This window comes from Labrus mixtus, chromosome 9 (genome assembly GCF_963584025.1).
Source record: "Labrus mixtus chromosome 9, fLabMix1.1, whole genome shotgun sequence".
In the NCBI taxonomy this organism is placed as follows: Eukaryota; Metazoa; Chordata; class Actinopteri; order Labriformes; family Labridae; genus Labrus; species Labrus mixtus.
This window is the reverse complement of record NC_083620.1, coordinates 3,185,200-3,209,414: the sequence shown is the minus strand read 5'-3', so window position 1 is coordinate 3,209,414 and position 24,215 is coordinate 3,185,200. Positions and strand designations below refer to the sequence as shown.

General features: G+C 41.3%; 1 protein-coding gene across 1 annotated transcript in view; it reads right to left on the bottom strand.

The window, feature by feature from the left end:
• Positions 1-359: 359 nt before the first annotated feature.
• Positions 360-24,215, bottom strand: part of LOC132980055 (melatonin receptor type 1B-B-like) — a 41,873-nt gene continuing 18,017 nt past the window's right edge. The window contains exons 2-3 of the mRNA XM_061045955.1: positions 4,595-4,713; positions 360-1,313 (exon numbers count right to left, since the gene is read on the bottom strand). Of these exons, the coding sequence (XP_060901938.1) occupies positions 564-1,313; positions 4,595-4,713 (869 nt within the window). The 3' untranslated portion in view covers positions 360-563. The remainder of the gene's footprint in view (positions 1,314-4,594; positions 4,714-24,215) is intronic.

Genomic DNA, 24,215 nt, shown 5'->3' with positions numbered 1-24,215 from the left:
CTGCAGAACCTCATGTTAAATATCAGAGTAGTAGGTGAACGTGCTCAGAACATTTAATAACAATCTGATGGTATAGTGATCTCACAGTTTTGGGAGTAACAGTGTAGGAAGTGTCAGGACTCATTTCACAAACAGAGACTACATCTGCTGCTGTGAACTTCAATAACAGACAAACACATCTTCAGGTGTTTCAGCTCCATGGATTCTTTTTTCACGGACTTTCATCCCCTGAAGCCGACTATTGCTTATTTTGTTCTGTTGGCATTTTTCTCTTCACTCTGTCAGGGGAAAATTAATCTAATGTTCAACCTGCGCAAACCGAGCTGAGAAAAGTTTGAGGCATAGAAAGAGAAAAAACTACATTTAAGATACTCTTTATAAAACAGTCAGATTATAATGTAGAACTGAGGAGCCTTCAGTTAAATGAATGGCACTCAATAAAGAACACAAAGTGTATTTATCTTCCTCTCTTCACTCGCTCTGTAGACAGTTCATGACTTCTGCCCCTCAGGTGAGCAGTCAGAGGAGGAAGATGAAGAAGGAGGATAAACACACACAGAGAGTCACAGAGACTCTCCCTTCAGCTGCTCGTTGTTGTTCAGTCCTCGGGACGGTTTGCTCTTCATGGCCTCGGTGCCCCCCCTCGACGTCTCCTGGAAAAACAGGTGAGGCATCCACACGGACATGACGATCCGCTTGTACTCCCTGCGGAAGTTCTGGTTGAGCAGGCCGTAGATGATGGCGTTAAGGCAACTGTTGAAGTACGCCATGAAGTAGCTGACCACAAACAGCCACTCGGGGATAAGCGGGGCCACGGCGTCCGGGTCGATCGCCACGGCGAGCCCGATGAAGTTCAATGGCGCCCAGCATATCGCGAAGAGCACGAACACCACGAACATGGTGATGAAGTTCCTCAGGTCGCTGGGCTTGAGGCGGGGGCGGACCTCGGACTTCACCCGACGCCGCACCTGGATGACCAGGATCCAGATCCGAAGGTAGCAGAAGGTTACCACGGCGATGGGCACGAAAAAGTGAACGACGACCACGGTGATGGTGTAGGAGGTGCTGACGGTCTGAGCGAAGGTGCAGGAGTAGACGCGGGGGTCGTACTGCAGCGAGCCCACGAAGAAGTTTGGCACGATGGCGACGACGGTGAGCAGCCAGATGAGCGCCACCAGCAGCAGCGTGTTCCTGTAGCTGTACAGCTTGTCGTAGCTGAAGCTGTGGCAGATGTAGCAGTAGCGGTTGATGGCGATGCCTGTGATGTTGAAGATGGAGCCGATGACACTGAGGCCCATCAGGAAGCCACTCACCTGGCGGAGGAAGGGAAGGGGGGAGACAGAGAGAGGAAGACGGGGGGGGGGGGGGGGGGCAGCTCAGTGTGTTATTAATGTAACCACAGAATAATGAGTGGATTATTTAAAGGATAATGCTCAAAGTGTTCCACATTATCAGGAGTTATTGAACCCAAGAGCCTGCAGAGTCCTGAAAACAGACATGCTAAAGGCAGTGTTGTAGTGCTCCAGTTCCGGATTTGAACTCAAGTCTATAGACTAGCTTTTAGCGTCATTAGCTTCAGTTTAATTTTACATTTTTAAATTTTTGTATTTTACATTTTTAAATTCTATTTTATATATTGTAATATCTTCTTATAGTGTATTATTTAAGTTGTTGCTAGTTCTGCTTTATTTCCTTGTTAATTGTTTAGCACCAATACACCAAGTCAAATTCCTTGTTTGTGTAAATGTACTTGGCAATAAACCCTGATTCTGATTCTGATTTAAGAGGAGCTTACTCTGCAGCTAAAAAAAAGGAAGAAGAGGGTCTACACACCCTGAAGACATTAACAAATCAATGGGTAATTATCTCAGCAGCCAATCAGGAGGTCAATCAGTGAAGATTTCATTTTCGCCTCCAAGATGATGAACTGTGTTTCTGTCACCGAGGGAGAAAACTTGAACTCAAGTCTGACTTGATTTTCTGAACTTGTGACTCAACCTGGATTCATGCCCCGTGTGTGCAGTCTAGTCCACAGTTTGTGTGTTGTAGTGACGCATGGATTACTATGATATGATCATAAAATCATTTGATTGGGCAAACAGCGTCATAAAATATTAAATTCTGATTATTAATAATGGGTGTGTTGCAGGTATTTTTTGACTTTACACCTGAAGTGATCCCACTGGCAGAGAAGATCCACGAGTCTCCTTAAGAGGGGCACGCTGCACATTGTTGCACGATGCACAACGCTGTAACTTCCTTCATAATTTAAATCTCCACACACACCTACAGGATCATTAAATATCTTAAATTGATAAATGTGTTTTCTACACATCCAAAAGGCCCCACAGTCGAGGTTCAGTGAAATAGTTTGTAGTGAAACAGTAGTCCTCCTCATAAATCCTGAGCTTCATCAGACGTGTCTTCAACATTTTATTTTAGATGATAAAAGTTTATCAGTCCTCTCTGGAGAGTTTCCTCTGTCCTGTCAAAGTATAACAGTTTAAATCTTTTTTTATTTTGCTGCTTAAATGTCCCATGATGTATGCTGCAGTGACATCACTATGAAATCACTGCACACATGGAAAAGTTTACAGTTTCTTTAAACAGCTTTTTAAGATAATATTTAAAGAAGTCATTCATATATCAACACAAGAAAAAACAGCTGAAAGCTTGCACAGCTCAACATAAATTATGATAGTTCAATTTGTCTCTACTTTTTAACAATATGTCACCCTCCAAGACTGAGGTATAAACATGTAGACTCCAGCTCATTAATCACATTTAACCTCATTAAATCAATCAATTCATGATCTAAAGTGAAAAACTGAAGCTCATCTTGGAGCTCGGCTCACACTCAACCTTGAGGACTCAGGTAATGGGGACTCGACTAGGACTTGAGCACTGTGGACTCGAGACTCGACTCCTGGAGGCGTCCATATTTCTTTTCTGACTTGTTGCCAACGCGTTACTGGAATGCGATCACCTAGGACGCGGCGTCATTCCCAGCTCTGACAGGTCAAGGTCAAAGGAACGCACCATCAGTCTGAAGCAAAAAGCTGTTTACGCCATGTTTACTGTGGTCAATCTCAGGCAGATCTTAATCTAGGTTTGACATCACACCTGAGGTATCCACATTCCAGTTATAAAGTTGCTACAAGTCAAACAAGCAACATGGACACCTCCAGGAGTACCTTTGATTTGTTAGCTAATACCAGGTGATAACAACACACTCTGTGATGAGAAAGTAACATGACATGTTACACAGAGAGAACTTGCACTATACTATCGGTGTGATAGATTGAAATATACAAAAACAAGACTAAATTGTGATAATCCACAATTTAAATTTTATAGTTGATGTACGTAGCAGCCATGTTGGATTTTTAGCTTGGGCTGAAGTACCACTGAGTTTCAGACTTAAGGGGTTGTTCCTGATGACGTTATCCAACTGGCAACTGAGAATTTTTCCTACTTCCAGGGTCAAATGGGACGCACCGAGGGATCTGAATGGTTGGCCATGTTTACTTTGGTCAGTTTGGAGCAGAGAGCTCAACAGTGAATAGGATGTGAGATGATGCTGATGTATAACTGCGTATAGAGACGGGCAGTGTACTTCCTGCAGAATCCCTCATGTGGTCATTCAGAGGTACTGCAGGACGACACTCTCTTCTCTTTTCAGTTTCTCTCTCCTCATCAGAGCTGTCATTTTCTACAAACAAGTTCAAGAAAGTCACTCATATTTCAAACCAGATGTGAGCTTTTTAACAAGTTTCATTAATAATACATGAAGGCTTCGACTGCGTCCCTGTTTCTATAATTAGTCATTTTAGATACAGACTAATGAATAGCTGGACCATTGATTCAGAGACTACTTAGAACTACTAAGTGTCTATTGTCAGGGATTATTGATATGCTGCAGCCAATCAGAAGTTAGTATCCCAGACCAGAGTGAACAATGGATGTTCCCTGATTGGTTAAAAAGGACTGAGCTGTTTTTTCTGACAATAGCCTGCAGTTCAGTGCTGCTGTGTTTAACAGCTTCCATTATAGACCAGCTTTTAGCGTCATTAGCTTCAGTTTAAGAGGAGCTTACTCTGCAGCTAAATAAGGAAGAGGGAGGGTAAAGTTTTCTGCACCGTGAAGACATTAACAAATCAATGAGTAATTATCTCGGCAGCTAATCAGGAGGTCAATCAGTGAAGATTTCCTTTTCGCCTGCAAGATGATGAACTGTGTTTCTGTCACCGAGGGAGAAAACAAGAAGCAAAAGGCAGATTTAAATCTATGAAGAAATACAGTGATATTTCTGACATCAGTGTAAAGCTGAGGTCAGACATAAAGCAGTATAAGTTAGTTTGTTAAATGTGATTATTAATTATGTCTGCTCTTTAAATCTGCATTTTTCTATAAAGAAGGATCCTTACTGAGATTCTTACACATTTTAATGTTTCTGGTTTTTGGAGGTTTTCTTCATCTGATCTGAATTCATGACTTTCTTCTAAAACGTGACTTTCACATCACTGCATACAATCAGTATTCTTATAATATCTTTTAAACACAGTCATCATCAGGTTTTACATTTCTAACTCACTTTGCACTGTGTGTCGCCCAGGGACCAGCCGTCATGGAAGATGGCGTACAACACCAAAGGGTAGGGATAGAAAGCGACCACCAGGTCAGCGAAGGCCAGGCTCACCACAAAGACGTTCCCTAAGAAGGACACAAGGAGAGGAGACAAGAGGAGAAATGTGAGGCTTTAAATTAAAACATGCTGAGTGCAGCAGCAGCTAGACATGTGTGCACGGACACACTTGAGCTACCTCAGATCCAAAACAAACACACACACACACACACACACACACACACACACACACACACACACACACACACACACACACACACACACACACACACACACACACACACACACACACACACACACACACACACAGCTCATTACACTGTATTCATCTCTGTGGATTTTGGCGCCACCCGGTGGACAAAGTATGTATACTGTGAAGTCTCTGTAACATCCAAAAGGGGTAATTAATGCTTGCAATATAAGATTTTACCCACAAACCTGAACAGGTGGGCAGGACTAATTGCCGTTGCTGGCTTCTGATTGGCTGAAATTACAGTCACCCTGTTTTCAAACGTTTCTATTGGGTGAAAATACGACAACGAATATTTGATTAAAACAAATATAAAATATACAATAAAAATATTTTATTTCACACCATTTCTTAAGTAGAATTATTAGGGTATAATAATTCAAAATATAATAGTCTGTTTTTCTCAATATGTAGTCCATTATCCTACATGTGTTACATCTTTAAAGCTTGTGATCAGATTAAGGAATCCTTATGAAATATGAAATGTCTGTACCTGGACCAAGGTGATCCTATCTGTTTTCTTTGAACAAAAGTGTCTATCTATCTGTCTTTTATTTGGATTACATTTTTGAACATCCAGGCCCTGATGATGAACACCTCGTGTCAATAGGACAATGAGAGAAATTACAATAAAAATGAAATAATGAAACACCACATTTGATGTTTCAGGCCTTATCTTTTCATAGAAATGTCACATGTGGTGATTGTTGTGGTTCTGGATGGCAGACAGTGTGAGTGGAAAAAATAAGCAACAACCAGGTTGCAGCTTTCTCAGTCGAAAGAGAAATTGATTCCGACCAGCCACATACACAAAAAAATAACGTAAAAAACATCTTCTTTCCTTTAGCAAATGTCCTCTGCAGACAAAAACAGGAAAAGTTAGGCAATCAGAGAAAACTGGCCCTCCACACAGCCTTCTCAAAATTGACACACATCAACCTGTCTGCTGTTCTCACACACATTAAATCCCCTGATACCTGTCCTCTTGGGCCAGTCAGAGACGAGCTCAGTAATCAGTACCAGATTGACTGCAGGTGTAATCAACCTCACCTGCCCTGAAGTGAATAAGAAAAAAATAAATCCCAAACTTCCCTTCTTAAGTCCAAATAAAGCGCACATTTCAACAAAATACACACCGTAAACATTCAGTTTTCTTTTACTTTAAACAGAAAAAAAACAGTTTCATTCATTAATTAGTTTGGTCATTTTAATGTTGTGATAACCAAATACTTTTAGAGAACAGAACTATTTAAACAGATTTTTGAGCCAGAAGAATGTGTACCTTTCTCTGGGCCTAGACATCAACATTTATCCATGTAACGGTATGCTCCATGACATTTCATCAAGTGTGAATTGGAGCAGCTTCTGGTGTGCAGACTCACTCTTCTTCTTGTCTATTTCTTGTCCAGCACCCAGTTCTCAAAGCTTCAGATGTGCATGCTGTTTGATATGTTTTATTGGGCCCAGAAATCCTGCACAGGTGACTCTACTGCCTGTTAAAGCTCAGTAAGACATTAAACATGATGATGGTTTCTCTCTACAGGTCAGAAGTCTTCCTCTCTCTCTGTCTTCAGGTGTACAGCTAAAAGCTCCATCTTTGTCCTTCAGGTTTCACTTTATGCTCCTCCAGAACTTTCCTCCGTCCTGTGACCTGCTCAGAGGACTCTCTCTCTCCTGCTCGATGTGACCTCCATCTATCATCCGACTGATGAGGAACCACTCGCTCGCCCTGAACATGAAAAGCAGCTAAAGATAGAAAACAGCTCAGTAATCTCTCATCTCTAATCTAGTTTCAGGTGTCACAGAGAGACTCTGTACTCTGACCTGAAATCTTCACATCAAGCTGGATGTGGAGGGGGGAGGGGAGTGTAGGTGGGCAGAATCATAGCCTGAAGGTCAGTACGAGTTTTCTGTTTTGTGTAATACTCCTCCTCAATTCTTCTTCTTCTGCGTTTTTTTAATCTTCCTGAAACCCACTGTGAACCAATGCCTGATTGGCTGCAGAGGAGATTCAGCCCATGCCCCCCCATGAGCCACAGTGCCCCCCCCCCCCTCCCGACCAACCTGGTAAGCCCTTAACAAATAAAAAATAATAATGACATTTTACAAATAATACTAAAAGAGAAAACTGTTGTCCCAGTTGTTTCCCACAAGGGGAAATTTGCATTGCAACAGGAGCACACAGAAGACAAGAAACACAAGGACAACATCACCATAAAACATTGGTTCTCAAACTTTTTAGACTGCGTACCACCTCTGAAAATATTTGGCTCTCCAAGTCCCACCATTATGGTAGACATTAAAATACACTGTAGGCCTATTTCTACACACATTTCACACAAGAGGCAAATTCATTCATAAAAAGAATATTATTTATTATTGACTGCTGGCAGCCACACTGTAGGCCTACTAAGGGCTAGTGCTAAAACTTGCACACATAAAAGAGCAGAACAATAAAAATGACAACTTTATACCAACAACCTGTTTGGAAATATTTAGTCTCCAGTGTTTCCCACACAAACACGATACCTGGGCCCAAGTATATTTCCGACCTGTTCTCATTTAATTTTTCATTTATTCATAAAATTGCTGCGTGCCTGAGAGAGCGCGTGAGAGTGCAGGTGTGCGCTCCGCAGGCTCGGTGCAAACAGCGCCGCTTTATTATAAATCTCTGCATTCTACATAGCAAAACTGCCTTTTAAAAAAAAATGTTAAGACAGCAAAAGAGAGCAGAATCACATCAGATTCAGAGCTACAGAGAGATAGAGGGAGGGGGAGCGATAAGGTCCACTGTCCGTACATGCATCAAAACTGAAGCTTCTCCTGGCTCCGTTTTAAAAATGTAAATGTACAGCTGCTTGCTGCGGATTGTGTGCTGAACTCCAATAAATAACAGAATATATGTTAATGTAGGCCTACATTAACAGATATGCTGTCATTTATTGGAGTTGTGGTTGTTTATATAAATACAACCCAATAGATACAAGCTACATAAGAGTAAGACAAAAAAAAAATTGTTGTTTTATGCTGAACGGGTTTGTTTTTTATTTTGCGTACCACCACAGGGAGCCCACGTACCACCGGTGGTACACGTACCATAGTTTGAGAACAACTGCCATAAAACATAAACCAAAATGAATTTTAAAAAAATCAGACAACACAGCAAAATATAAAACCAAATAAAAACAACGTAATAAAATCAGTCAAGAGCCCATACCAGAATGGAAATTCAAGTTATTAAAGTGCAAAGTGGAGGTGTGCAAATGTGCAATTCAAGTGCAAAAAGAGCAACAAATAGCTAATTGTTCTTTAACATATTAATTGCACTTGGTAAAAGACCTGAGACCTGAGGAGTTTAAATACCCCATGCAAGGAGCCAACCATAGGAACCGCCACCAAATCCACATTAGGCAGCTTCCTACTCAGCCAGAAGGTCAAACTTTCCCCCGAAGGAGGGAGGAAGCCTACGGACAGCACCACTGGCAGAACCAGGATGTACCTGATCGCGCACTGTCCAATGGCAGGTAGTTGCATATCTCAGAAATTATCTGGAGGGAGTGGAGGTTCTTCTGAAACAGGAGAATGATCTGAGAAAGGTGAGAGATACGCCATCAGCGAGACAAAGATCCAGGAGACAGAAGAAAGGTGGAGGGTGGAGCAAGAAGAGAGACTCCAATGCGATCAGGAGATCAGGATACTCAAAGAAGAACTGAAACACCTGAACGTCATAAAACAGGACATGTCGGGTTATTCCCTCAAAACCAAAGACGAGCTCATAGGTGTCATTTCAGCACTAAACGAGAAGCTCCAGGAGACAGCTTAAAGTGGCACAAAGCTGCAAAAAACTCTAAGAGCTGAAAAGGACGCCCTGCTGGAAAAGAGTAAGGTCATGCAGAAAGATAGCTTCAGCAGGGACCTCAAGACCGCCAAGCAGACCATCGCCTTAATATACAAGCTGGAAGAAATAACTCAAAGCAGGCAACATCATGCCTCTAAACTGGAAGCACAGGAGGAGGCCATTTCTTGGGATGCAGAATGAGTTGGTGGAGTCCCAAAGGGATCACCAAATGTCAAGCTGACGGCCTCCAGAGACAGCTGGAGGAGACAGCCAACAAAGACATGCCACTGGTTCAGGATTTGACTGCAGATAAGGAGTCCCTGGAGGAGGAGATGAGGGTGCTAAAGGAAGAGGCCATCACAGCAGACAGGTTTAACCAAGAGCAGCTTGATAGTTTGAAGAAATGGCCAGCAGCAGACTGGAGCCGGCCTCCCAACTCAAAGCTCCGGAGGAGGCCAATCTGGTGCTGCAGAAGGAGTTAAGAGACTCCAAAAAGAAAAGGCAGCACCATAAAATGATGGCTGACAACCTCAGGAGAGAAATGGAGGAAGTCAGGCATCAGCATCTGGTGTCAGCCAGCAAGGACCTGATGCTGGTAGAGAGACTGACAGAGGAGAAAGACTCCCTGGAACAGGAGGTGAAGGTCTTGCAGAGACAGCTCCAAGGAAAGACCAGCAGCAGCCTTGAGCTCGTCTCCAAACTGGAAAGACAGGAGGAGATCAATGATGCTCTGCAGAAGGAGATGGAGGAGCTCCAAAAGGACAAAGGGTACCAAACGTTGAGTGCTGACCGCCTTCAGAAACAACTGGAGGAAGTGTGCTACCAGTGAGCAGATCACTATGTTGAGGAAGGCTGAGAAGTTCTGCGCTTCAGAAAGCCGCCTCAGATACAAGTGGCAGAGGACGCGGAACCTGGTCCCAAAGTGACGGCCTCCAGCCCCTCCTCACACGATTTATTTAACAAAATGAGACTGGAGAAAAAGTATGAGATGACTGAAAAATATTCCTTTAATTTTTTCATGAAAACACCAATGCACCTCGTAATCTCTTTGGCTCTTGCAATCGTTTGGGCGAGCGGGGCTGCTAACCCACTGATCAGTGGGGTTTGGCCTTGGTGTCGACTAAATGCTGCATCATGTTGTTTGTGCTATTTGTGTCGTTCCCTGTCTTCTTGCAATATCTACACACAGTTTTTGTCTTGTCTGTTATCTCCTCACTTCTTTTCTTTTCTGTCTTGGGGAAGCCAAAATGCTTCCACACCTCCGATTTAAAAAACGGTGGTGCATCCTCGATTTCAAAATCTTGTTCTGCAGCTGCCAACCCCCACTGCTCTAAAGCTGCTGACACTCATGATGTTATTGTGATTCTTTTACCGAGTACCGATGTGAACCTTTACTCCTTTGAATCGATTTTTAACTGCCTCACGATTAATCTTTACATCCCTACTTATTGTTGTTTGCAAACTGGATATGTTAATCACATTGGATATCTTTTATTTATCATTTTTAAATCTAAAGTCTGTGTTAAAAACTGATTCGACTCATTTTGATGTCTATGTTCTTATGGCATACGTTAAAAATGTCTACATTGGTTGTGTGTAATGAGGTCCAGTTTTTCATCAGAGTATTGAAGTCATTTAAAAAAAAGCAAAGTGTACAGAAAAGTCATGCTGCCCTTGACTGGGTGTAAACTTCTGTTCAATCAAAGTTGAAAACGACGCCTCAATCTTCAAAGACTTTACTGACCAAATCTTTATTGTTCTGCATAAGTACACAGAATCTGTAAGTGCAAGACCAGGTCGTGAGGTCTGAAGTGTTCTGGGTTTCGGTTGTAGTTTAAGTTGTACCATCCACCACTGATACTGTGAGCTTTGTCTTTATGGATTGGATTGTAAAATCTTAAGTCAGTAAGACTTAAAACCACAGACCAGGCGAGAAATCTGGGCGTAGTGATGGACTCAGACCTACATTTTAAAAGCCACATTAAGACAATTACAAAGTAATCCTACCATCACTTGAAGAACATATCAAGAATCAGAGAACTTGTGTCCCAGCAGGACCTGGAAAAACTTGTCCATGCTTTTATCTTCAGTCGTCTTGATTACTGTAACAGTGTCTTTACAGGTCTGCCTAAAACATCAGTCAGAAAACTACAGCTGATCCAGAACGCTGCTGCGTCCTCACCAAGACCAAGAAAATGGATCACATCAGTCCAGTTATGAGGTCTTTACACTGGCTCCCAGTCTGTCAGAGAATAGACTTTAAAATCCTGCTGCTGGTTTATAAAGCGCTTAATGGTTTCAAGCCAAAATACATTAGTGACCTCCTGATTAACTATGAACCATCCAGACCACTCAGGTCGTCTGGGACAGGTCTGCTCTCTGTCCCCAGAGTCAGAACCACCGTGTTTGGTTCTACTTTCACAGTTTTTCTTTCAGTTTTCTGGGACAGAACAGTTTTTTTCACTATTTTCTGAGGGGCAGGCAGGTGGAGATGATCCTGGACTGTATCCAGAGGTCTGACCTGTCTGACTATGTGAGGACATTTACCCAACAGCTCTGATGAGCAGGAAAGCTGCACACATCCGCTCCTGTTCTTCCTTAATGCATCTAAATGTGGTGTATGCTCAGGTTCAGCTTTCAGCCGGTCACAGGAGGAAACAGAGACTGTGCACCTCCTGATATCAATCCTCCGTTTCAGAACTGAGAGAAAAAGTTCTTTGTCAGCTCAGTCCCTGAGAGAAGTCAGCCCTATTATGTCTTCACTGTCATACTGTATCTGTAAAACTGATGTGAGCTAAATCACTCATATGCAGTGTTGCCAGATGAACGATAACTATCGTATTTGTACCATAATTTTGCCCTCTGTACGATCAATAATTGCAGAAAAGGCGATGTAATGTATGATAATTTGGCAATTTCAATGTCCCCATAACAAAACACTGTATGTGATTTGAGAGCAACCAATCAGCATGACTGAGACAGCCATCACATATGCACCATTCAGCACCTTACCGGCATGCCCGCCACTCTGCTGCCAGGCTCTAACTGCCAATCAGATCATCACCTGATGCCCTGCTAACACCTGTGGTTCATTCTGCCAGACAGACTGAAGATAAACACACGTCACAAAAACTTAAGATGCTAACTAACTCAGCTACACAGCGGCTGGAGGCGGAGCAGTTTGCAAACAATTTACACTTTAAAGTTTTTTCTTTGTTTGTTTATTTCAATTAATGTGATGTGCAGGGCATAGTTTTGCCATTCAGTGCGGTATTTAGGACCCGTCTGTTTTTTTTTAACATGTACGATAGTTTTTAGTAAAATACGATAATTCTTAAAGCTGCAGTACAATATTGCTGTATTTCCATCTGGCAACACTGCTCATATGGACACACATGGTCCTCTGTCCTTTCTGTCCACTCCATAGTCTGTATACAATATGGATGTAGTCTCCATGACATCACCCATTGGTTTCTGATGGGGAGTTTTGAAGTCACATACACATGAAAGGCAAATTAACGTGTTTATAGTCTGGTACAACAAAAAAAGTTGGATTAGTTATTGTCATATTGACATTTAAAAAGAAGAGAAACTGAAGAACAAAAACTTTGACACATCCTCTACACTGTTTCACATAAATCTAATGTTTTACACACTGCTCAGTGCAACAGATCTGCTTCAAAAACATGATTACATCTTTTGAAAAACACAAACATGAATCCAAATTTACAGGTAAAATATATATATAGTGTCAGTGGCAAGAGATAGAATTCAGAGCGGATATTCATTTTCTCATTAGAGACACATCAAGTGGAAGACACATGTAATCGTCTTCTCCCTGAAAGGAGCCAACACTCCCACAGGGCGAGCATTAATAATGTAGCTGCATGATGCTCTGGCTCCATATTCAACCATCTGTCTTCACTGTGCATAGCAATCTTTTTCCTTTCAGTTAGTTTAATATTATCATAATCAAAGTGCACACATTGTTCACTGTGCATGGCCATCTTTATCTTTACAGCTGGTTGAATAATACCATCATCATTGTGTGAGGATCAGAAGCTGTTCAGCACTCTGAACTCTAAAAATCACTGTGAGAAATCATGTTAAATATTTGTGAAGCTCAGAGAGCACAGCCTGCTGCTTATAAAGTTTTCAGGTTATATTGTGTAACATTTTATATAATGATGCTGTGACATCAGTGGTGATATCATTGACGTGTCCGCTGAGTGAATGGGTTGATCTGAGGGAAACCTCTCACCCAGAACTTCCACAAAAGACGTGTGGAAGGTCTGTAAGGCTCAGTGCACCCTCGTCCGAGACAAAAGGAATTCTGGCGGTATTTTAAAGATTAACTCACTACAGCGCAAGATAATGGAACGCATCGGGTGGAATTTGGCCGTCAGCAACTCACAGAGACGTGAACTTCAGAAATAAACTGGACCTGTCTCACAGAACATGACTTTCACTCTGTGTGGATAAATAAATGTATAAACTCACAACATTAAGTGAATTATAATGAGGCCGATGCAGAAGCGCAAAAAAAAAGAATTTCTTCCAGTGTCACACCAAAGTGCCAGTTTTTACATCAGAAATTAACATGTTTACAGCATGGTACAAAAGACCATATTGATCTGATTAGTTATTGTTACTAGCAAATATATTTGTATTATTTCTCAATTTCCTGATATGATCAAATGATCCAAATTATCTGTGACCTAAACCTGTGATTTGATTTAAAGGAACAAAATACCATAATAACTAAATTTAATGTGCTGAAACAAATGTGAAAGAAAACACAATTTATTATTTTGTAGGAAGTCAAAGCAAAGGAGCAAAGATTTCCAGATTTAATTGGGGTTTTATTTACTCAAGGAAAATTGCAATTTTGTTAATAAAAAGGTAAAAAATAACAAAATGGAGAGATTTCTGTCACATAGGTTAACACAGACTCATAAGAACTATAAGGCGCGGGTCGAATGCTTACTATAGTGCGTATTGATTACCAACACTACTCAACAAGCTCCACAAGAAAAACGGTTAGCCTGCCTCTCTTCTTCTTCTTCTGCTGATTTGAGTTTTGATGTTGCCTCTGCTTTTTCAGAGGGATGGGGGGGGGGGGGGGGGGGGGGGGGGGGGGGTGCACAGTGGCTGAATGTAGCCCCCCCTTCAGCCAGGGAGGTTTAATTGAAGCCATTCATCAGAGAGCGTGGAGCCATTAAAATCCCCAGAGGCTGCACACACACACACACACACACACACACACACACACACACACACACACACACACACACACACAGGTCTGAAGTACACAGACTGCCCCCTACCGCTCATAAATGTCACTGTGACCTACGGTAACCTTCAAACCCCCCCTCCTTCACTGTTATAAATCACCTTCTCCCTTTTTCCCCTGATTACCTGACATTCATCCCCTATTCCATCATCTCATCTGTCTCCCCCATCCCTTTCTTCCCCCTGCTTACACATTCTGCATTAAAGCCCCCCCTCCTCTCCCTACCTCTTCCTCCCCTGTTCAGAGGGAGCCGCTCTTAAATGGGGGCCAGTTGTTGGGAGAAGAATCTCTCCTTCAATCCTCCAACACCTCAGCTGGCAGGACGAGCTGGGATGACGAAGCTCGCTGCTGATGGATGGTGACAGTCAAGAACAAGGAAGGAGAGGGGGAGGACACACACATGCACACACTCTCCTGGGCCTCTTTGACGTTAACATTTTAAAAATTAAATTAATGCTTTTTATCTTGTGCAAAAAATGCTTTTAATGTTCTCAGTTATTGAAATTATTTTCAAAACACATTGAGCCATTGTTGGTTTCCACCCTGTTGAGCTCCTTTCCAACCTGTAAGTTCGATCTACTTTTTAATAAATAAATACATTATGTAACAACTACTGGTATGTACATTTTTTGTGTATATCTTTTTATTTATTTTTATTTGCTATTTTGTATCTATTTTTATTATTTGTCTTTGTTTGTTTGTTCTCGCTTTAGTTGTCATGTCTATATATTCTTGTTTCATTTTGTTCACCTTATCACCATTTTTTGTGTGTATCTAAATTTGTGGAGTTATTGTTTATCATTCTGGTTTAATGGGAGCAAAAATGTGACATTTATAAATAAGACATATTCTACTGAATATTTTGGTTCACTTTTATTCTAAGTAAAAAAAAAAAGCTTGCATGATTGATTAAGGGGCACAAAAAGGTCTTAGAAAAGCTAAGTGGCCTATTAGTGAATCTTTGCAGTATTATACCCACAGTGTGGAACTCTCCCACAGTCTGAACAAGTTGCCCGTGATTTATTATCGAGGGTTAAATGTGTATTTAAATTTCATCTGAAAATCTCAATTAAGTATTATTTTTTTCTTCAAAAGCATGCTCAGAGAGTCCCCCCAAAAAGTGCGGCTGCCTGCTGCTGCGAACGCTCTACTCATTGGAAACAATTGAAAAAAGACGATGACGCTCAGAAAAAAACGAGTTGGACACAAGGCCTTAATTATTTATTGTTGTTATTTGAGTTCCTAACATGTGTTTGTTGTTTTTTAAATGTTGTTTACCTTAGAACGCTGATCTGCCTGTGGGCGGAGCCAAAACTTCAGTACTGTACTGAAGTTCACAGTCTCATAATCTGAATCTGATTTGAATCATCTGCAGCTGTTTGAAGGTCGACTTTTCAGGTTTGAAAACATTTAACAAAAATGTCCACAGAAAGCAATAATGAGGGAGAATTCTCCTCTCAGCCTGAACGGGGGCTTGCAGTCCACTGGGCACCTGCAACAGACCACCTGTACAGTGTGTTTGGACCAACCAAAGAAGGTCTGTATAAGAACTTATCAGATCTACAGATTCATCACACACAGCTGCAGACAATGAATACAGCCCTGAAGATGGACATGGAGAATGTGGAGAAAGAGAACAGGGGGCTGAACAATAAGTTGTCAGATTTCAAGAAAAGTGACGAAGAGAAAAGACGAGAGATCCGACAGCTTCAAAAAGAGAAAGATGCTCTGGAGAAAAAGAGGAAAGAATACAGACTTTTAAACTCTCAGTTACTCAAAGTAAAGGCAGAGTGCAAACATCTGCGAGACAGAGTGAGAGAGAAAGAGGACGAGTTGATGAAGACGACACCTGTGCTTCAAGAGAAGGTCAGAGCAAATGCCGTCCTGCAAGAAACCATCAAACAGATGAAGGGGAAACTTAAGGAGAGCCAGGGACACACCAAGAAGATGAGGGAAGAAGTGGTCAAACAGCGGACCTATGAGATGCGCTTCAAGGATGACCTGAAGACATGCATCGACGTCATCGATGATCCAGGCGCACTGAGAAACAAAGTGCTCAAACTAAGAAGATTCTACATCCAGGACGAGCTCGAGCAGACCAACCAGAAGATCCCACGGCCGCCTACTATTCCTAAGGCCGAGAGGAAGAAGCAGAGAAGGTTTGTTCCCGAGTATGAAATACAGAATCCTGAGCATGATCAGAAGTTCAGGCTTGAGCTTCAGCAAAAGCGTGCAAGTGATCGTGGTAATCAAGTTAAGATGAACATCAAGCTGAAGGAGGATATGCACATCCGGAACAAGATGGAGAGAGAGTACAAGCGTGCACATGTGTGGAGGAATGAGCCCACATACAGAAATTTAATTGGTGAAAATGAAGACGACACAGAGGAAGAAGAGCCACTTTTCTACAATGAGCAGCAAACAGGCCTGCAGGAGGACGACGTGTCAACCGTGCCTCACCTTGTGGATGCCATGACGTCATCACCTAAGCAGCCTCCCACCTCGCTCAGCAAGGGTGAGACCGACGTGAATCGATGTTCTTCAACGCAGTGGCACACACACCGCCGGCACACCGTTCTGAAAGAAGACGCTGTGAAAGGCTACATCCTCACCCCACCCCCTCCTGAAGAACCAAGAGTCGGTGACAAGGTCAACAAAACCCGCTGGGGCAAGATTACCTCTAATTTGACGCACTCCCCGTCACTCCTGGTGGTTGGAGAGCAGAAAGGCAGTAATCAGAAACAAACCGGCTGGGCGCTCAGGCGAGACGCTCCAGGAAATAGCTCTCTCCCGTCTTTTAACCAGCTGATCAAGATGGCCGAAACCACCAACAAATTCCCCTTCAGACCAAAACAAGTTCACTTCCCCCCCAACAACGCACGCCACACAACTAAACACAGCATCTCGTCCAGGTTCACCTGAGCGACCATCACCGTCCCCTATTTCAACCAGTCACAGCAGGTCCTTCACCTCCACACTCCCCTGATCTCGACCTAATGTGTCATCAAAATAAAAGAATGAAAATGAATAAAAACATCTGGTCATCATATTTGCTTTTTAATTATTTGATTAATTCTCATACCCATCTCACAGGGCTACTGGCCAACATTTATTCACCTCCTTAAAGGGATATTTCAACCATTTGCATTAAGCTTTGTATCATTAGAAACCTGGTAGTATTTTTGAATGGTCGTGCATCCCGCCCTCATTTTCCCCTGAGATGGGAAATCTTTGTATTTATAAGTCTGAAAAGGAGCTTCCGATGACACAAAAATTGTCATTTTGCGTCATCGCCAGCTGCTGTGGTTAGCAGGGTGAAACTACAACGCTAGTTCCTCATATTTTCCACCACTGAAGCTACAGACCAATCACAGATCAGTGGGTGGGAACTCACTCCCAGAATCGAAACTTAACCTCCGCCATGAAATGTCTTTAAATAGAGCAACCTAGCTTCAGTGGGAGTGGCCTGCGGTGCTGTGCATTCTGGGATTTGGTGTCTTTCATCCACATGAGCCAAAAAGACACTTTCTGCTTTTTCTCGGTCAAGAAGGCACCAACTTCAAAATGTATTTCACATTTCTACTACATATATGACCCAATGTTAATACAGATTCATGTTTCTACGGGTGAAGTATCCCTTTAATAAAATAAGTATGATATCTGTCCTTTATATCGTCACAAAGAGTTGAAAAATAGAAGGACTATAGGACTTTTAATCAATCTCGTTTCATCAATCTGAAGTTTAATATTTTTGACATCTGTTTGTAATATCCTGTCAGTTTCTGTTCATTAGAAGTTATTCAGTTTGGTTATGAAGCCATAAGCTCCACCCCTCGTACTCTGATGACCGCTGTCAGTGCTCAGTTTCCTTTTTTACTTTATTGTAATCGATGTTATATCGGTACATTTATGAACAAACATATATGCCAGAGGTTGACAAAGAGTACCACTAAGTAAAACTTAAAGAGGAGTAAAAAACAAAACAAGGATCAGCAATTAATACAATCAAACCGGTTACATATTTTAGATATTTTGGGGTTTTTAGATTGTTACATTTTTTTTTTTAATCAGACACCAGTAAGAGGGCTAAAATGTTTTTGGCAATCACACCCACATATTTTGACATGTTCAAAATTAACAAAAAACAAGAAGAGAGTAAACAAAAAAAGAAAACTTATCAATATGGAGTATTATTGTGAATTGTTGAAACTGAAAAGGTTTTCTGCTGGAAATTTTTCTTTTATGGATGAGAAATGTCGGCAATATTATGAAAAGATTGAAAATATGGTATTATTTAGTTCTGTGTTGCAGAAAGTTTTTAGGTTTTGCAAAGAATAAATAAAATATCTTTTTCAAATCAATTTGGAATTCTTCTGTTTTTTCTTGAACAAGATATCACAGTGGGTTCAGATAAAGCCTGGCTCACACTGTGCAATTTTTCTACCATTGTTTAAAAGTCGGGGTGGCATGTCAGCTCACACTGTACGACTGAATCGTTTACGACGCTCGACCAGACCTTGAGATTTACAGTAGGATCTCACACTGTACGACCCGATTGTCGGGCACGACCTGAGAGCTCACACTGTACAAGTGAAATCGGGACGGAGCGTTGACAATTGTTAATAAAGTTTCATTTGTAAAACTCCAACGGACAGCGGTTGGTGAAAGAGAAGGAAGTGGAACTTGTTGTAGGATATAGAAAGTTGATACAATCGTAGATACATGGATACAAGTTTCAGAAAAGTGCTGCACTGATGATCTGTGTCGTCCTGTGTACTGAAACCTAAATAAAAAAGAAACCCCAGCCTGTATGGACTCGCAGCAGACGAGGACTTTACGGTTTGTGCATTTTGCAGAGACAATTGAGTATATCGTAGTCGTGCGCGACTTCCACCAGATGCATTCATGACGTAATCGTGAAGATTTTAGATCCTAAATATCAAACATGTTTGAAATAAATCGGTGCTTCCCCGACGATTGCAGAGCAGATCGGGGACGTTAAGATTGGAACTTTATGCCACTCGCACTACAAGATAATCTGAGCAGATAATCGGTTCAGAGCTGCCTTGAGTCAGGAGCGACCCTGCAATTGTCAGGAAGGAGGACCTCAAATCGGCCCGATTATCCCGCAGTGTGAGCCAGGCTGAAGGTATTTGTGAAGAGAGAAACAATAATTGACCAAGCTAAGAGCATTTGTTTGTGGAGCTAATTTAATTGGTCATTTTTCAATAGGCTACATTTAAGCACCAAAGATTTTGAATAAAGTTCCAGGTTGATCCCATGGGTTAATTAGAAATGTACTTATCCAGTTTGACTTTAAAAGTGTCGTTTAAAGTTGTGAAATTCTTCAGAACCCAAGAGTCAATAGCATTCATTATCACAATATTCTTTATAAGGGGAGTTTTGTTTTCCCATAAAAATGTATAAAGCATCCTTTCAATACTTTTACACACAGAGGAATCAACATTGATGACAAGTCTGTAGATACCTTCTGCTTAAAGTCAGATCTCTCTTAAGCCACAGATCGAAGCTTTCTTTAACTTCATCAATGATTGGGTTAAAGTTCAAACATCAACAATCATCTTCATTTATTTTTATTGTCATAACTAAATATGTTACTTGGGATTTTACAGTTATTTCAAATGAGACTGTATGTTGAGCTTACATTTACTTATAATTAAACTGAATCCTGAGGCAGCAGAAAATGTTTGAATGAGTTTATTGGCAACTGTGATTTAGTCTATATCCTTTGAAAGCGGTGTAGTGTCATCAGCCACCTATATTAAGGTCATTTGTCTGACAGAATGTCGTCTTTCAGAGTATGTGCTGTGAGAAACAACATATGAACCTTGTCCCCGGTCACAGAGCTGTAGGTGCTGCAGGGTAGCGAGTCCAGGGGGCTCATTTATAAAACAGTGCATGGAATCCATTCTAAAAGTGTGTGAAGGCAAACGACCCGAAATAATCCAAAAATTTTAAACCATGCACATACAAACACCTGCAGAAAATGTTGCCGTTATAAACCACGATCCACCCAGAAAGGTGTGCATGTATGTCAGTCTCATGTTCTACCCCTCTACACGCCCACATTCAACAACAAATGGTCAATGCAAAGCAACTCATGGATTACATTGCAGAGCTGCAACCTCCATTGTTGAAAAAATTAAGCAGATGCGGAAATGCTAAATCATGCAGTTCGTCGAGTGTCCACTAGGGGCTGGCTGCAGAAGCACCAGAAGTCACATACACACCACAGCCAAAAAAGTCTGTTTTCACAGCAGAAATGAACATGTTTACAGCCTGGTACAAACAACAAAAAGGTCTGATAAGTTACAGTCCTTATGGGCACACACTGTACCGAGGTGATTTTTTTTTTAGAATGCATTCTTTTCGATTTCATGAACGATGTGTTAGGCACGTAGCTGACCTGATTGACCGGTGGGCGTGATTTAGCTGTTAGTCAAGAGGCTTAAAACCTGCCTTACCTACAGCTCTTAGCTTTTCATAAGGTTGACTGAAAGTTAGGTTGAGACAGCATGATCTGTGAATCCCCTCTTCTTTCGTTCCGTTTACATCATAATTTGGCCCATAGGTTAGAGCATGTGGCGTATTTGTATTAATTTGCATAGTCATTAATGGGAGGAGACAACGCGGGCCAAGAGGCACATGAAGCTGCACTCAGTTTCATGTAAATTAAGAAGTATGAAGGAAAGATGAGCAGGAACAGATGTGCACACTGTTTTATACATATGGAAATGTCTGTGCCTAAGTACTTTCCCAATTTTGGGAGTCTGCCATCTTTCAGTATGGAAGCTGCGTAGTCTTTAATACAAGAACAACACACCCCAGGTGTGTCAAACATGTTCCTCATTCATGAAGGTTAAATTCATATGGTGCAGGCAGTCTCTCCCTCCTCTCTCTCTCTTTTTGTTTAACTAAAGTTCTTTGTATCTCAGTAAATAAAGATATTTCCGGTGACAGCTCCTGTGAGGTCTCTGCTGAGACAGGTGTGACCCAGGTGAACTTTACCTCTGTCCCTCTGTGCTCCTGTTGTTCTCTGTGCTGACCTTTATCAAAACTCTGTTCTGAATAGAAATACAAGTTTAAACTTCATGTAGGAGAAATGAAAGACTTAAGTTCATGTGATGGTCACAAACTTTGCTAAAAAAATAAACCTGGAGATCAACTGTTAGTCATCGAGATCATGGACTCTTAAGGAAAGCAGCCTCAGTAGGATAATAAATTCCAGGTAAATAAAAGTTATCAGGATTGAAACGATGTATCACATTGGGCCCAAGCAGCAACCTCCGGTGAAAAAAAATGAAGCCAATTCATATAGAGCTCAACAGTGACCGTCCACTTTTTCGGTGGCTCTGGTTCCAGAAGTAAATTTACCCCTTCAAATCCTCCCTTGATTTTTCACAAAATCCTTATATCAAGAGATTGGCGCCTGGAACAATGACGGTCAGCTATCCCGATAAACGTGATTATAGTACATTTAATTCAGCACCAAAACGGCTGTGTACATAACTTCCATCCAGAGTCAAACCCATCCCACAATCCATTGCGAATTATATTGTTTCTTCTTAAAAGTACCTTTTGTCGTTGTTATAGTGTTTATACTATCTTGTAGTTTGAGTTGTGGAAAATTTAAACTTCTTTCACTGCACTATGACATGACATGAAGTTATTAGTACATTTCATGTTAGCTAAATAACTAGCTAGCCTGCTAGCGAAACTTATCTGTTTGCATACGGCGCAAAGGGGCGGGAAACATTGCCATGGTAACAGTAAGTGCAACCAATCAGAGACGTCACTGTGGCACTCTATGATCGTGGGTTATGTAGTTCTTTGCCCCGATATCGAGAATAAATCTTATTTTTCATAAAATGAGGTTGATATCATAAGAAGTTGTGTCTCCTACAGGAGTGGGGCCTCCCATGAATACTTTCCCCCAGTCACCTATAAGTTGAAGTTGCAGATTTTAAACTCTGAGGCTAATGCTAACAAGCTGTCTTGTCCAACGTTGAGTCATTACTGTCCATTGACAGGGAAAGATTATTTAATCAAATGAACAGAATAGTATCAGATTGTTGTCTATACATTTTAGACTGAACAAATGATCCAGCTAAACGGAAGTATATACAATATCACCTTTGCTATAGATATGATGAATTAAACTAAACATAATATCAGTAGTGTAGAAAAGGCCCCAAAGTTACATGTTAAGGTTGTTGCTTTATGTTAAAATAGTGTTTGATTCCTGTTCAGTTTAATGTGATGATATTGTGCTCAATAGGGGAGAGGTGTCACCTGCTGGTCATATAGCGAATTACATCATGTAGTAATGAGCAGTTTGCATCAGTCGATGTCAGATGAGCCATCAGTGTGCAGAGTAATCACTTCATAAGTTGGTTGTGCGTGAATGAAAAGAGTGAGTACTTACCTGAAGTCTTATATGTGACATTGTGTGTTCTTTAATGTTGAGGTAAAGTTGTTAACTCCCGCGGAGCCGGAGTTTAGAGCTTAGATGTTCGGCGTATTCTAGATATGCTAATTAGCTGACGTCACGGCCCCGATATGCTCGCTAACTGTCCCCCGGCTTAGTTGGAGCCCCACAGTAGTTGGAGAAGAGTCATGTCGAATTCATTACATGTTTGTGCTTAGCCTACCTAGTGCTAATTCTTTCCCGTGTTAATATTAGTGTTATTTTAGTTGCCTGTTAGTTACGAGGTTTGCTAACTGTGTTGCTCTCTGCACGAGGAGGAAAGTTTGCTGTCCGTGCTTTACAATAAAAGCATCGTAGTATTTTTATAGGGGAATGATTGTATGACTGTTAAGCCTACGATAGCCTTTCTGTGCTTAATACCTTAGGTTAAAGAGACATGTAGCTAACCTTTATTTATTTACATATTATAACCTATTACATTACTGTATAGTGTTTTGTATGTTATAGAGGTAAGATGAAGCATTCAGATGTGTTCCTTAAGTATATATTCTGCTATTCTTTTTCTTATAGAAAACCACAACAAGACCCAATACTCTGTCATATTGAATGGCCACTGAGATGCCTGTATTTTGTTTCACTACAAGAGAAGAAGTAAACAGCCATTCAACCAAATCTGCACTCTTGTTATTCATATTCTGGAATAAGGCCTGAAGTGGTGTTCTGGCCGACACACCTGAGTGAATCCAGTGAAAAGCAACAGACTAGTGTCCCAACTGAGTTTAGTTTTATTATCTTCATTACAAGTAGTACACGACAACCATCAACCATACAACCAAGTGGCACGTGCAGCTGCGCTCAATTTCACATTCATTGAGATGTATAAAGGAAAGGTGCGCAGGAACAGGTGTATGCATGGTTTTGTACTTTTTTGAATTTTGTGAGTATGCCATTCTTCAGTATAAAAGCTGCAGCCAGAAAGCCAGGCATTCCTTTTCAATTAAATCGATATGTAATGGTGAGGCTGGTTTTTCTCTAGCATATGTGAAGATCATTTAGCTGATGGTTTGTGGGTTTGTGAGTGAGGCTGACACATCCCATCATCCTCTGCTGCTGACACAAGGTCACCTCTCTCACATCCCATCATCCTCTGCTACAGACACAAGGTCACCTCTCTTTCAGTATCTCTCAGACACACGACAAACACTCCTCACTAAACATTTTGAAGATTTTCTGGTGCTGAAAAGTCTCTGTTGACAGAAGAAGCACTTTGAAGACATAACAATCAATTGATCAATCTTTTTCCTCAAGACACTTCAAAAGCAGCAGGTCTAGTCTGAACATTCTCTCAGGGAAACTTTGATGAGGATATCACAGCTTTTTTTATTTCTAAAAGAATGAATGCTTCATAGATTAATCCAAAATGGGGCAGATTAAACAATAATAAAATAGACTTATTTGTTGCAGCCACTCAAAGGGTGTACAAGGTTCATTCCTTTAAAACCTTTTTTTGCTACTACCGATCAGAGTGTGTTTAACATTCAGTCCACAATGTGCAGACAGAGAGCAGACCAAGGTCAGTGTGTTTTACAGAGCAGCTCTGCCTCCTGATGTCACCAATAAAAACATTTATCAGTCATCATTAACCAGAGAGGACTCACAAGACACACACACACACACACACACACACACACACACACACACACACACACACACACACACACACACACACACACACACACA